Source organism: Ictalurus furcatus, chromosome 9 (genome assembly GCF_023375685.1).
Source record: "Ictalurus furcatus strain D&B chromosome 9, Billie_1.0, whole genome shotgun sequence".
NCBI classification, from domain to species: Eukaryota; Metazoa; Chordata; class Actinopteri; order Siluriformes; family Ictaluridae; genus Ictalurus; species Ictalurus furcatus.
The window spans coordinates 16,255,387-16,268,572 of record NC_071263.1 but is presented as its reverse complement, the minus strand read 5'-3'; the positions used below and the strand labels follow the sequence as shown (position 1 = coordinate 16,268,572).

The following is a 13,186-nucleotide window of genomic DNA, read 5'->3' as shown; positions in this document are numbered from 1 at the left end:
TGCTATTGGTGGTTAGGAGGGGTGAAATAGACACAAATGGCAGCGCCATTGAAAGAGTTGTGACACACTTCGATCTCGCTGCAATACAGTCACTTGGTTCACGTAGCTCTCAATAGTTCCAACCAAATCCATGCTGTCAACCTGTTTTAATGTGTTTATGTGGGACTGACAGTAGCAGCAACTATATTTTAACACATAATGTGTTTTGATTACTACGTTGACTTCATTTACAGTAGCATTTTTTTTTTCTGGGGAGTGATAGAGAGACAGCATTAATCAGTTTTTCTGTGTTCATTTTTGGAGGAATTTATATTTTTTCTCATGCCGCTATGGTCATAATTATTCACAGTCTAATGATATGTTAAAACATTCACATAAGCATGCACAATGAGTGAATATCAATGAGTGCAAGCAACTGCTCAATTTAACTCAAGAAAGAAGTTTGGTCAATAGTGCAAAATAAACAATCCATATATATTATATAATATATCCAAGGAGAGCGTGGATAAGTTTTTCCTTGTACGGGCAGTCTTCATAGAAACTCATTCCACCTCCTACAGGGAGAGAAAGATGGCACAAAGCAGGCCACTTTTATGCAATTCCTGGTAAGTGATTAGGTTGAAATTAATGAGTGAAATTGATAAATAAAATGACAACGCCTAAAAAAAACAAACCTGTACCTCTTATCATTGTATGTATGACTATGTTCTTTCGATGCCAAAAACCAATAAATGTAATGTTAAAAAACCTTTATAAATCAAGGTCTTACCACAATTGGCTGTGCAGCATTTTGATGCAAAAACGAAAAAACAAATGGAAAAAAAAGGGAAAGTATTAATGAGCCCGGTAATTTTAATGTCCTTCATAAACAGCAGAATACCTGTTTATAATAATGGACCAGTCTGATGTGTGTAGCGGTGCATGTGGTTATGTTGTATTATTTTCCTGTATTAAATAAATAAAAGAAAGAAATAATAAGAATATCAAATCTGTTCAACAGCTTCATCAGAAGATTTACTTCATCAGTGACAATAGGCATAGCTCTTGCTTTAGACTTCTCTATCACCTCCTAAAAGAGAGAGAAAAAGGTCCTACCTTAAGATAATGTTAAATTAAATATCTTCCAAATACTTAAGTAATGTTGGTCCAAAAATCACACTGTAATATTCTCTTGAGGTTGCACTCAACAAAATCTTGATGTACACATATAAATGTTTAATCAGTCTAATCAAAGTTGGGCTGCAATTCCAACTGCCAGTTTATTAGGTACACTGAGCTAAAACTAATACAGTCTAACTTTAACAACAAATCTAATCACCGAATATATACTTTGTATGTTAACATACGTGACTAACTGCAGTTAATTTGAGGTAAATTTAGGCCAAATGACATCTGGTTATGGTAGCTAGTGAAGTGTTGCTCAGGCTAGCTAACTGCAATTAGAATCTAACTAGCTATTAACTAATGATAAACATTAACTAAAGCTGGCTACATAAAATACCACTACTGACCAGTTTCATGAGAGGTCAGCTAATGCGTTAAAATGTCAGAAAATGATATAATTTCATCATCTTAACAGCGATTGTGTTTGGGAAGCATTGAACTCTCTTTTTCAATGGTGCTGACTTGCTAGCTGTGGAGCTGTGATGCTATCTCTCTAGCTTCACCTCTGGTGAAGGTTTTACTAATTCATGTTCACAAACTTAAAGCGAACACTTAGAAACCTAAAATTAAATTAAAACTGCAAGCAGCAATGAATAGGCCCACACACTCGTGTGCACATTGGGGCTGCTCTGCCATGGGAACGCCATTCCATTGTTTTTAGCACTTACATGTTGTTAGGAATGTATCAATATGTAAAAAAAAAAATTCCTGTTGGCAGTAGGTGGTGCTATGACTATAACTGAATATTGGCATGTAGATGTCAAACGTGAAGTTTTGCACAGATTGAACATTGTATGTCCAAGTTAGCTAAAACATGTCAGTTCATGTTACCAGCAGGTGGCGCTATAAATATAACTGAATATTGGCATATAAATAGCCTCAGGCCCGGATTCATATCAAATATGTGATGTTTGTTACAGATTAAACATTGTATGTTTGAGTTATAACAACTTCCTGTTTCATGGCAGAAACATCAAACTTTGTGAGACCGCCACGCCTATGCCGTGCAGCGAAAACTCAAAAGCTTCAGAATTTAACATGGTTAAGGCCTTTAGATGAGACTGACCAAATCTCTAGGATGAGTTCGTTAAAATACTAGGCCTGGAAATGGCCAAATCTGAGCAACAATTGAAGAAAAACAGTGGCTGACTTCCGGTTGAGTTTAGGGCATGGGTTCAAGAGACTTTTTGGTAAGTATTGGCATGTTACACGTGTTTATCAAATTTCGTACATGTAGGTGAAACGTAGTGCGAGGCAAACATCGTTGAAAGTTTGTAGGTGGCGTTATCGAGCCATTTTGTCAATTCTGGACCCCCTATCAGATGTATATTTTCACCGGTTCTGACGCCTCTGCGGTGTTTCATGAGTTTTCGGGTATATTTAGGCCATCTAAAATGCGATTCATTTGAGAAAAGAAGAAGAAGAAGAAGCGGAGCAGATCCAATAGGGCCTCACATCATCTGTGCTCAGGCCCTAAAAAAAGTCACAATTTTAAAAGTAACATTTTACTTATAGATGAAAATGAGACTTTTTGGGCCAATTCATAGTTGATACTGTAAATTAATGGGCACTGTCCGTGACAAACAAAAAATAGTAAATAAACGTTTTTCAACAATTAGGGTGAATTAATTTCCAAAGTCCATATTAGCATCAGGCTATGATCCTGACTCTTTACTGGTCCTGGCCAGAGAAAGCAGGTGGGCGGGGCGAGTACGTTTCTACACGTCTTACTATTGGCTGAAAACACTTCCTTATTTACTCGCCTACAGCTTCAAGGAGAAGCAGTCCCCTTAGCCGGTAAAGTTACTTCACACGGCTTCCTTTTAGATCTAGACAGTCATAAAGTGAACAACTTTCATAGTTAGTAAAAGGTCATTTATTTTCAGTTGCTGTGCGTGTAGCCAGCTAACAGGACATTTTATCGAGATCGGATTCAGCCATGATGGCGTCCGGTTACAGTGTGAAGGAAGAGGACAGCCACCGCTCAGGAGCCGCCGCTGCAGGTGGGCCGAGTGCTGAGAAGAGTAAGAAACCGGATAACACTGCTTTTAAACAACAGCGTCTTCCAGCCTGGCAGCCCGTCCTTACAGCCGGTTCCGTGCTGCCTGCTTTCTTCATCATCGGCCTCCTCTTCATCCCGATTGGCATTGGCCTTTTCGTCACGTCCAACACCGTCAAAGAGTTCGAGGTACGACTAAAGTAACATTTAAACTAAATGTTCTAAACATTTAAACTTATTCTATTCTGTTTTAATTCGATGGAGGACTTTAGTTATGGCTAACGTTAAGCACTAAATACTCCTAAGCCTCCTAAGTTAATACTCTTAAGTTTGTTTTGGTGTTTGTTGTTGTTCCTCACTGTACATCTGACACACTAAAATATGTCCCTATGTTTTGTTATATTATGATATAACCCTGTATTTATTCATTGCTTTAAAAAAATTTAAGTGATCCAACTCTAGTGTAAACTCTGCATCTGTTGAGGCAAATAAAGCCTAGTGATTTGTGTACCTTGTAGAACCTGACTGGTGACAAGCAAATCATGAAAACATCCTGTACCTGTGTGTTTCTTTCCTTTTCTTTTCAGCTTGATTACACTGGTGTTGAAAAAAGCAGTCCCTGCTTCAGCTGTACTCAGCCCTTCGGTTTGAACCAGTCATGCAAATGCTCTGTCCCTTTCGCACTTAAAGAGTCATTCGAGGTAAACTGATATAATTTTTCTACAAGCATGGAAGTTTGATACTCTCTAAAGTGTATCTTATTTACAGCTGGGTATTTTTAGTCCCAGGTCCATTTGGTGTAATCGATAAAACTGACCATGAACATAACACTCAGGCCTTGGCTTTCATGTATTATTCAGTTGCTGTTTAAAGGTAGAGGTGGTGCGATGTCACAGCGGGTAGCAATACACCCCAGGTTCAATCCTGAGCTTTGTTTACTGACTGCATGTTGTCCCTGTGTCTGTGCTGGTTTGCTCTGGGTGCTCCAGTTTCTTTCAACCTCTTAAAAACTTGCCAGTATAGTGATTGGCTAAGATAAATTGAGCCTAGGTGTGAAATGAATGAATGAGTGAGTGAGTGAATGTACAATATGTGTGCATGGAGCATTATGATGGATTGGCATCCCATCTAGTGTGTATTCCCACCTCCGTCCCAGTTTTCCTGGGATAGGATTCACTCCGAAGAGAATTAGGTTAAAGCAGTTACTGAAAGTGAGTGAGTGAGTTTGGAGGCTGTGATGTGTATCAAGAAGAGTGTCAGCATTTTTAAAGGAAAGGTTCAGGGGCAAAACAAATTTACCCAAATTACCCATATGGATGAGTCATGCAGTGTCAGAAACTGCTTAGGTAGGTAAATTTAAGATAACTCAACTTGTTTTGAGGCAAGGAATAAAGCAAGTAAGCTCATTTGACAGTTTCAGCATGCATTTCACATGCTTAATTACTTGTGGTTGTTGTGATTGCTAAACAAAGGGATGAAATTTTGGACAGAAAACATATTTTGACTGATGGATTACTTTGAGACAGGTGTAAAAAAAAAAAAAAAAAGTGTAAATTTGTTTTACAAACATATTTGTAGTGTTTCGTATTGTATTTGCTACACTGAGTTATATTCAGTACATTTTTAGACATGACAATTAATGTATTTTATCAAACTCAAAGGGTTTGAATTGTATTTTGATCTCCTAGGGCAATGTCTTCATGTACTATGGACTGTCCAACTTCTATCAAAATCACAGACGTTATGTTAAGTCAAGAGATGACCGGCAGCTAAATGGAAACACATACTCCTTAACTGTAAGTCATTGTAAGATGGTGTTAATACTTTAGTTTCTAAATGTCTTTTGTTTGAAGATGTTTTAACCTGTATGTCTTAATCTGTTGGAACAGAATCCCACCAAGGATTGTGCACCATACAACACAAATAACAACATGCCCATTGCACCATGTGGAGCTATTGCCAACAGTCTTTTTAATGGTAATAAAGTTATAAACTACCTTTGATCAAATAGATAGAGACATATATAAATTTCATTATTAATTAATTTATATGTATGTACAATTGAATTGGAAGGCTGAGCTCTAAGATTTTATTTTCCTGTCTGTTGGTGCACTCTTAGACACATTTGAGCTGTATTATGTGCAAGACAATGGGAATAAAACTCGTATTCCTCTTGTGAAGAAGGGCATTGCTTGGTGGACTGACAAGTATGTTAAGTTCAGGAACCCTTCAGGAGACAACCTCACAGCAGCATTTGAAGGTATTTAGAAACTCTTAAAGAGATTAATGAAATGTTAGGGAGGGAAAAGTATGTTATAATTAATAGAACAATAAAATATGTCTAATTCTTAGGCATCACTTGTAACTTTTTTAATAATAATAATAATAATAATAATAATAATAATAATATGGGGTGGGGGAGGGGCAGGTGGCTTAGAAGTTAGCATGTTTGCCTTGTACCTCTAGGGTTGGGTGTGTGCATGGTGGTCTGTGATGGAGTCGTGTCCCATCCAGGGTATATTTTTCCTTCATGCCCAGTTTTCTGGATCCACTGTGACCTTAACCAGTTTAAATTGTTACTGAAGAGAAGTCAAATAACAAGAAAAACTAAATAATGAATAAAAATGTAAAATAAAAGCTGGAATAGAAGTGCTTCTTGGAATAACTATCACCAAGATTGGTGTGTCGAATCCTCACACCTCATGTAATGCAAGGCTTTCCCCTATATACCACTAAGTGAGGTGTTTTTTTTTGTTTGTTTGTTTGTTTTTTTTAATTATCCTGCCAAAAATACATTTTAATTTAAAACTTTAAGGTGTTTTAATAAGTTCATAGGGCATAAGTCTCCCTAAAGCTCAGTAAAACATTTTGTTTTACTGCTATTTACTGTTGCTGGAAAGTGATGTAATTGGTTGTATTACAGGTACAGCCCCGCCTCTCAGCTGGCACAGGCCTGTCTATGAGCTAGATCCTATGGACCCTGACAACAATGGCTTCATCAATGAGGACTTCATAGTGTGGATGAGAACAGCTGCTCTCCCCACCTTCAGGAAGTTGTACCGCATCATCCAGAAGAATAGGGACAGCCTGACTCCAACACTTCCTCGTGGGAACTACACGCTGGAAATTACTTACAGTATCCTTCCAGATTATGTATCAGATTTGAAGTTTCTTTAAAAACTCTGCTGTTCCAGAGTATGCTAAGTGTATACAAGGGACCTTTTGTATTGTTGCCAGACAACAGAGTGAGGGGAAAAGTTACCCTTTTTTAAGTGTAGCAGACAATTATGGAATTTTTGAATGGGATACTTGTGCATTATAACCAAGATAGACCTTTTGCTCATCCATTATAATGGCAGTGGCACCTTTTTACACCTGGTCTCTGCATGAGCTCCAGAAATTGAACAGCATCAATGTTCATTAGTGATGTAAGAACACTTGCAAAGCTCCTTTTAGTATGCTGGGGAAAGGCATCATATTGTATGCTTCGTCATACATAAACTACTATGATGCTAAGAAAATACCAATTAATAGAAACAAACACCCAAGCTACCATTATCCAAACTCTTTTTATTGTAAGCCTGAAAAAAACAAAACAAATGTCAGACGTTGCTGTCTCAGCAGTTCTACCGTAGACACAAGATTCATTTCAAAACGTCAAAGAAATCTATTCTAGCCCTGAGTGCATGTAGCCAGTTATGTGTATCAGAGAGCTGTTTCCATATCAGTGCACCACTCATTTTTACAGTGACCTGAATGACTTCTTATTTGTCTGATCACTGAACTGCTGTCTGGAAATGCTAGGCCCATCTAGTCTTGTTTATGACTTGCTGAACAATGAAAGCTCTTTGAGAAAATGTTCCTGTTACAAAAAATAGTATATTCTTGAGATTAAAAGAGCAGCAGGTCATGCAGTATTTGACATTTCCACAAAATAAAAATAAAAACTCTACAGAGGTAAGTTTAGAACAGTCTAGTGTGGGGTGGCTGTGGCTCAGGTGGTAGAGTGGGTTGTCCACTAATCATAGGGTTGGCGGTTTGATTCCCAGCCCACGTGACTCCACATACCGGAGTGTCCTTGGGCAAGACACTGAACCCCAAGTTGCTCTCGATGGCAAGTTAGTGCCTTGCATGGCAGCTGTGCTACCACTGGGGTGTGTGTGTGTGAATGGGTGAATGAGACACAGTGTAAAGTGCTTTGGATAAAAGCTATATAAGTGCAGACCATTTAACATGCAGAAAACGTTCATGATGATAATTCCTTAACCATATGAACCCAGACTACCCTGTAATTAATTTTGAGGGACGCAAACGCATGATCCTCAGCACCATCAGCTGGATGGGTGGGAAGAACCCATTCCTGGGCATTGCTTACATCACTGTGGGTTCTATCTGCTTCGTTCTGGGTCTGGTGCTTGTGGTTATTCACTATAAATATGGCAACCGCAACAACAACGCTGACATCCCCAACTAGAGGCTCAAGACTATTGTGACTGATTTTTGGACTTGCTTATTGCCATGTGATTTGAGTATTTGTCACACGGTTGCACAACCTTCCTTTGCTCTCTGCCTTTTCCTGTTCTCATACAAGATTTTCATCCTGTATGTATACACGGTGTCTAAAAGGACATCTTAGGTCATAGATCTATCACTGATTTTTTGTGTATGTGCTCTGTATTTTGAGTATTTATGTACTGTTTGTGAAGGGCATGTTTCAGTAATGTTTGTCAGTAACATTCTTTTCAGATTTTAAATAATATATTATGCTCTAGTATGAAGGAAACTTGAGATCTTTGAACACTGCAAAATGGAGTTGAGGCATTTGTAGTAGATAACATGAATCAGCACGGTGCAGTGGTTTTGGATTCATGAGAGGAAACGCTAAAATCCAATTCATTTCCTGTTATTTCAGAATTTAAAGACTGTTCTGTAACATGTGCATCTACTAAAGAGTTCCAGTATGCGACAGGTTACAGTATTTACAATTAAATTCATGAAGCTTACACGTGTGCACAAACTGTTGTCCTAACTCTGAAGGAATCTTATAAGTAATTTATATGCGAGTCATTGTCCGCTTGTGCATCATCTGGGAAGCATGCATGTTTGTAAATGTTTTGTCTTGCATTTAAACATTATTTAGGAAACTGAGTGCTAGTTGGACCTTCAGCCCTTGTTTGGGAATATGCTGTACCTCTCTCCTCTTACCTCTCTCCAAAGATATGCTGTAGACTCACTGGCTGTCTGCAAATAAATATATTTTATTTCTTGAATTGTGTGTTTTCCTCTTAAATCCACTTTAGAAATTGCTTAAAGGTCACGAATGCAACTTTATGACTAATAGTGGCATTCTAGAGCACCGTAGAATAAATTGTATTTCATTTGCAGAACACATTCTTACAGAAATACAATGGGAGGCTCATTGTCATTGATTATTGTAGGTGTAAGCTAAAAACATGGCGACTGAAGACGGTGGTATTACAAAAATAAAGGAATAGAAAATCAACTGTCATGACACAAAAGAAAGTAATAGACCAAAAAAAGAAGAGAAGTTAAGTAGTTGTACTGCTACTTTAGTTATATTAAACATGAATCGTGAAGCCATGCGAACCAACTCTGTCATACATGATGGAGAAGCTCCGGCATAAAAGGCATCCCAAAACTTGAATGCCATCCAGCTCTATGATATGGTAGAGCATCCAGTTGTAATGTGAATTTACTGCAAATGTGTAAAAATGCTGGATGGCACTTCTGTATCCAGAAGATAATGCTATACTTTGGTGCTACGGTGTCTAAAGAATGATGTACCAAACTGAATTGGGAACTCCTAAACACTGTCCTGTGCTTATCCAATGACCCTCATTCACAATATGCTCACACTGAAGATCCTTTCATCACATTTAGTACTGTTTAGCTTTATAGTATACAACTGTAGCTCGGTAAAGATTTATAATCCATCTATTCAATTTCAATTCAATTTTTGAATCTGGTTCCTCTCAAGGTTTCTTCCTTATGTTTTCTCAGGAAGTTGTGCCACTGTTGCCTCTGGGTTGCTCATTAGGCATCTAAATCTACTTCCTGATTTCTGTAAAGCTGCAGTGTTTTAATTTCTGTTATTAAATGTTCTACACAAGTGCAATTGAATTGAACTGAAATGAAACATGGAGTCTAAAGCTTTCACTGTGTAAAAGCAGTCCATAGGACGTATGCATTCTCTTCTTTGTAAACTAAATGCCATACTGTTTATCCAGTTTTGTGGTCATGACAAGTGACTGTGCAGCCCAAATCAGACCATGCTGTTTTTCTGCAGAGTCACAATCAACAAGAGTCTCATGTTACCATTTGAGACCTCAATCGTCTGTCATCTGATCTTTTACAGTGTAGAAAATTTCAGCCTTTTGTGCGAGGTTCAGATATCTGAGGAGACCATTTGTATTGGATCTAATGACAGATGGTAGATCATTTTTGGGCAATGATAAGAGAGATAATGATTGTTTTCCTATAATATTAAAATGTATGAAAAAAGAGCAAAAGGGAATACACATGATGCACTTTAATTTTCCAATTAAGTACAAAAATGTCAATAATAATTGGGTATTAATAAAGTAATAACATGATGATAATGCAACGATTACTTTGCAACTATGACCTGACTTCTAATCAACGTCATAGCAATAGCTGCAGAAAAAGCAAACAAAGGACTACCGTCTACACACAGTGATATATTCAAGGTAGTACATGTACATTTACTTAAGCATTCATCTGCACACACAAAGCCTTTTTACACAGAGGTCAGTCAATTTAGTTGCTATCTGCAAACAATTAACTGACTGGCAGTTCCACTTGTACTAAATTGCAGGTAGTGAAGGTTCCACATGGTGCCAGTAAAACATGACATTTTGGCTTTACAGAATAATGTAAACATAAGATGATCACAAGAATTGGCAAACAACCGTATTACTACGGTTCTACAGTTACTACTTCTCGTCATCCCTGCCTGCCCCTGAATCAACCACAACCTCACTGTACAGCTCAGCTCAACCACACTCAAGCTAACCAGGACAGACAGGAACATTGGGGTGACTTTTGATGACAGCTTGACCTTTTCAGACCACATTTCAACAACTGCACGGTCCTGTAGGTTCATTCTGTACAACATCAAGAAAATCAGACCCTATCTCACTGAACAGGCTACACAGATACTAGTCCAGGCTCTTGTCATATCAAAACTGGACTACTGCAAGGCACTACTCTCGGGCCTCCCAGCCAGCTCCATCAAACCCCTTCAAATGATTCAGAATGCAGCAGCACGCCTCGTCTACAACCAGCCCAAAAGAACCCATGTCACACCCCTCTTCATCTCCCTCCACTGCCTTCCTGTAGCCGCCCGTATCAAATTCAAGGCCTTGATGCTCATGTACAAGACCTTGTCTGGAACAGCACCGCCCTACCTCAACACTCTCCTTAAGGCTTACGTTCCCTCACACAATCTGCGTTCGATTCATGACCGATGCTTAGTAGTACCTACTCAGCGTGGCTCAAGGTCCCTTTCCAGAACCTTCACACTAACTGTCCCTCAGTGGTGGAATGAACTTCCAACATCAATCCAGACAGCAGAATCTGTCACCATCTTCAAAAAACAGCTAAAGACCCACCTCCTCCGTGAGCACTTAACTAACCCCTAAAACGCCAACTCCACATTATCCTTAAAAAAATAAATAAATTACACTGGCACTTGCACCTCTACTCTGTGCACTTTGCCTTTCTAGAACTCACTTAAAAAATCTTGTATGGTAGCACTACTTGTATTGTTTTCCGCTTGATATATCGCTTTGCTTGTAGTTCCTCATTTGTAAGTTGCCTTGGATAAAAGCGTCTGCTAAATGAATAATGTAAATGTAAATGTACTATAATCCATCTCCACTCCATACATCCATACATCACATGTGATTCCCCTCAGGTTCTGTTCTTATAGACAGCCAAGAGGTTCCAACCACTCTCCTGTCTCTCACAAAGCTATTTAAATGCTATAATTAGCCTCATGGGTTGATGCATCCTTGAAGCATTGCCAGGATATCAGATATGGGAAAGATGTGCCGACAGCCTGGTCTAAGCATTACCTAAATCATTTATTAACACTCTTAAAAAGTCTTAATAAACAAAAATACACCCTTCATGTTTCATGTGTCAAGAAACTCTTCCTATAGATTCTTCAGCACAGGTTGTATGATAATGTGTGTTAAATTTGTTTTCTTTAATGTGTTGTCAAGGAACCTAGTTAGTATGTGGCTATAAATGAATCTCACAAAATGACAAGCATATTCCTACTAAAACAATGTATTTGCTGACACTTTATATTATAGTGAAGCCATAGGTACAGTGGTGCTTGAAAGTTTGTGAACCCTTTAGAATTTTCAATATATCTGCATAAATATGACCTAAAACATCATCACATTTTCACAAGTCCTAAAAGTAGACAGAGATCCAAATTAAACAAATGAGACAAAAAGATTATACCTGGTCACATATTTATTGAGGGAAATGATCCAATATTGTATATCTGTGCGTGGCAAAAGTATGTGAACCTCTAGGATTAGCAATTAATTTGAAAGTGAAATTAGAGTCAGGTGTTTTCAATCAATGGGATGATAATCAGGTGTGAGTGAGCACCCTGTTTTATTTAAAGAACAGGGATCTATCAAAGTCTTATCTTCACAACACATGTTTGTGTAAGTCTGTCATGGCACAAACAAATGAGATTTCTGAGGACCTCAGAAAAATAGTTGTTGATGCTCATCAGGCAGGAAAAGGTTACAAAACCATCTCTAAAGAGTTTAAAAGGAAAATGACACAAATAGGTCCATGAACTGAATCTCAAGAGAAAGTGATTCATGCAGCAAGACAATGACCCTAAGCACAGAAGTCATTCTACCAAAGAATGGTTAAAGAAGAATACAGTTAATGTTTTGGAATGGCCAAGTCAAAGTCCTGACCTTAATCCAGTAGAAACTTTGTGGAAGGGCCTGAAACAAGCAGTTCATGTGATAAACCCACCAACAACCCAGAGTTGAAGCTGTTCTGTATTGAGGAATGAGCTAAAATTCCTTCAAGCCGACGTGCAGGACTGATCAACAATCACTGGAAACGTTTAGCTGCAGTTATTACTGCACAAGGGGGTCACACCAGATACTGAAAGCAAAGGTTCACATACTTTTGCCACTAACATATGTAATATTGGATCATTTTCCTCAGTAAATAAGTGACTAAGATAATATTTTGTCTCATTTGTTTAATTGGGTTCTCTTTATCTACTTTTAGGACTTATTACTTTTAGATTATATTTATGCAGATATATAGAAAATTCTAAAGGTTTCACAAAATTTCAAGCCCCACTGTATGACTGATATGCACTATTGTTTGTGTGGAAGAGAACACAACAGAGGCTATATAGAGGTGGGTGGGAAATTAAAGAAAAACAACAACACAAGGTTAGTGAGGTGTTGGGCCACCATGAGCCACCAGAACATAATTTGTCCTTGCTATAGAGTCTACAAGTCTCTGGAACTGTTATGAAGGGATTGAACTCCACTCTTCCAAAAGTCATTGCCTCAATTGTTGTTTTTTTGTTGTGTTGGTGGTGGAGAGTGCTGTCTAACACATCGTTCCAATTATCCCATGAGTGTACAGTTGAGTTGAGTTCAGTGAGCCCTCATGGATGGGAACATCCACGAAGTCATCCAGGAAGAAATCACTGTCATCAGGATAGAAATGATTCATCTTAGGATAAAGGTGATCACTCAAAACAACTTTGTTTTGATTTGCAGTGACCCTTCCTTTTGAGGGTACAAGTGGACCCAAACCATGCTGCTAAAATGCCTTCCACAATATTACAGGGCCAGCAGACCCCCCTAATTGTAAGTGCCAAGCATCAGGCCGGTACCTTTCTACTGGTGTACACCACACATGCATTCTCACACTTGTCAAGAATATATGTAAAGGATGACTCTTCTACGTTTTAATTTATTT

The 13,186-nt window shown here is 38.3% G+C and overlaps 1 protein-coding gene across 1 annotated transcript; it reads left to right on the top strand.

The window, feature by feature from the left end:
• Positions 1 to 2,910: 2,910 nt before the first annotated feature.
• On the top strand, positions 2,911 to 8,433 carry tmem30aa (transmembrane protein 30Aa). Its single transcript, XM_053633059.1, has 7 exons — positions 2,911 to 3,352; positions 3,751 to 3,864; positions 4,852 to 4,959; positions 5,053 to 5,140; positions 5,283 to 5,423; positions 6,087 to 6,299; positions 7,444 to 8,433. The coding sequence occupies exons 1-7, from the start codon at positions 3,104 to 3,106 to the stop codon at positions 7,635 to 7,637; spliced, it is 1,107 nt and encodes a 368-aa protein (XP_053489034.1). The 5' UTR covers positions 2,911 to 3,103; the 3' UTR covers positions 7,638 to 8,433.
• Positions 8,434 to 13,186: the final 4,753 nt, after the last annotated feature.

Coding starts and splice junctions, on each gene's coding strand:
- tmem30aa (XM_053633059.1), top strand. CDS start 3,104: ATGATGGCGTCCGGTTACAGTGTGAAGGAAGAGGACAGCCACCGCTCA. Junction 4,960..5,052: donor GAAACACATACTCCTTAACT/GTAAGTCATTGT, acceptor CTGTTGGAACAG/AATCCCACCAAGGATTGTGC. Junction 5,141..5,282: donor TGCCAACAGTCTTTTTAATG/GTAATAAAGTTA, acceptor GTGCACTCTTAG/ACACATTTGAGCTGTATTAT.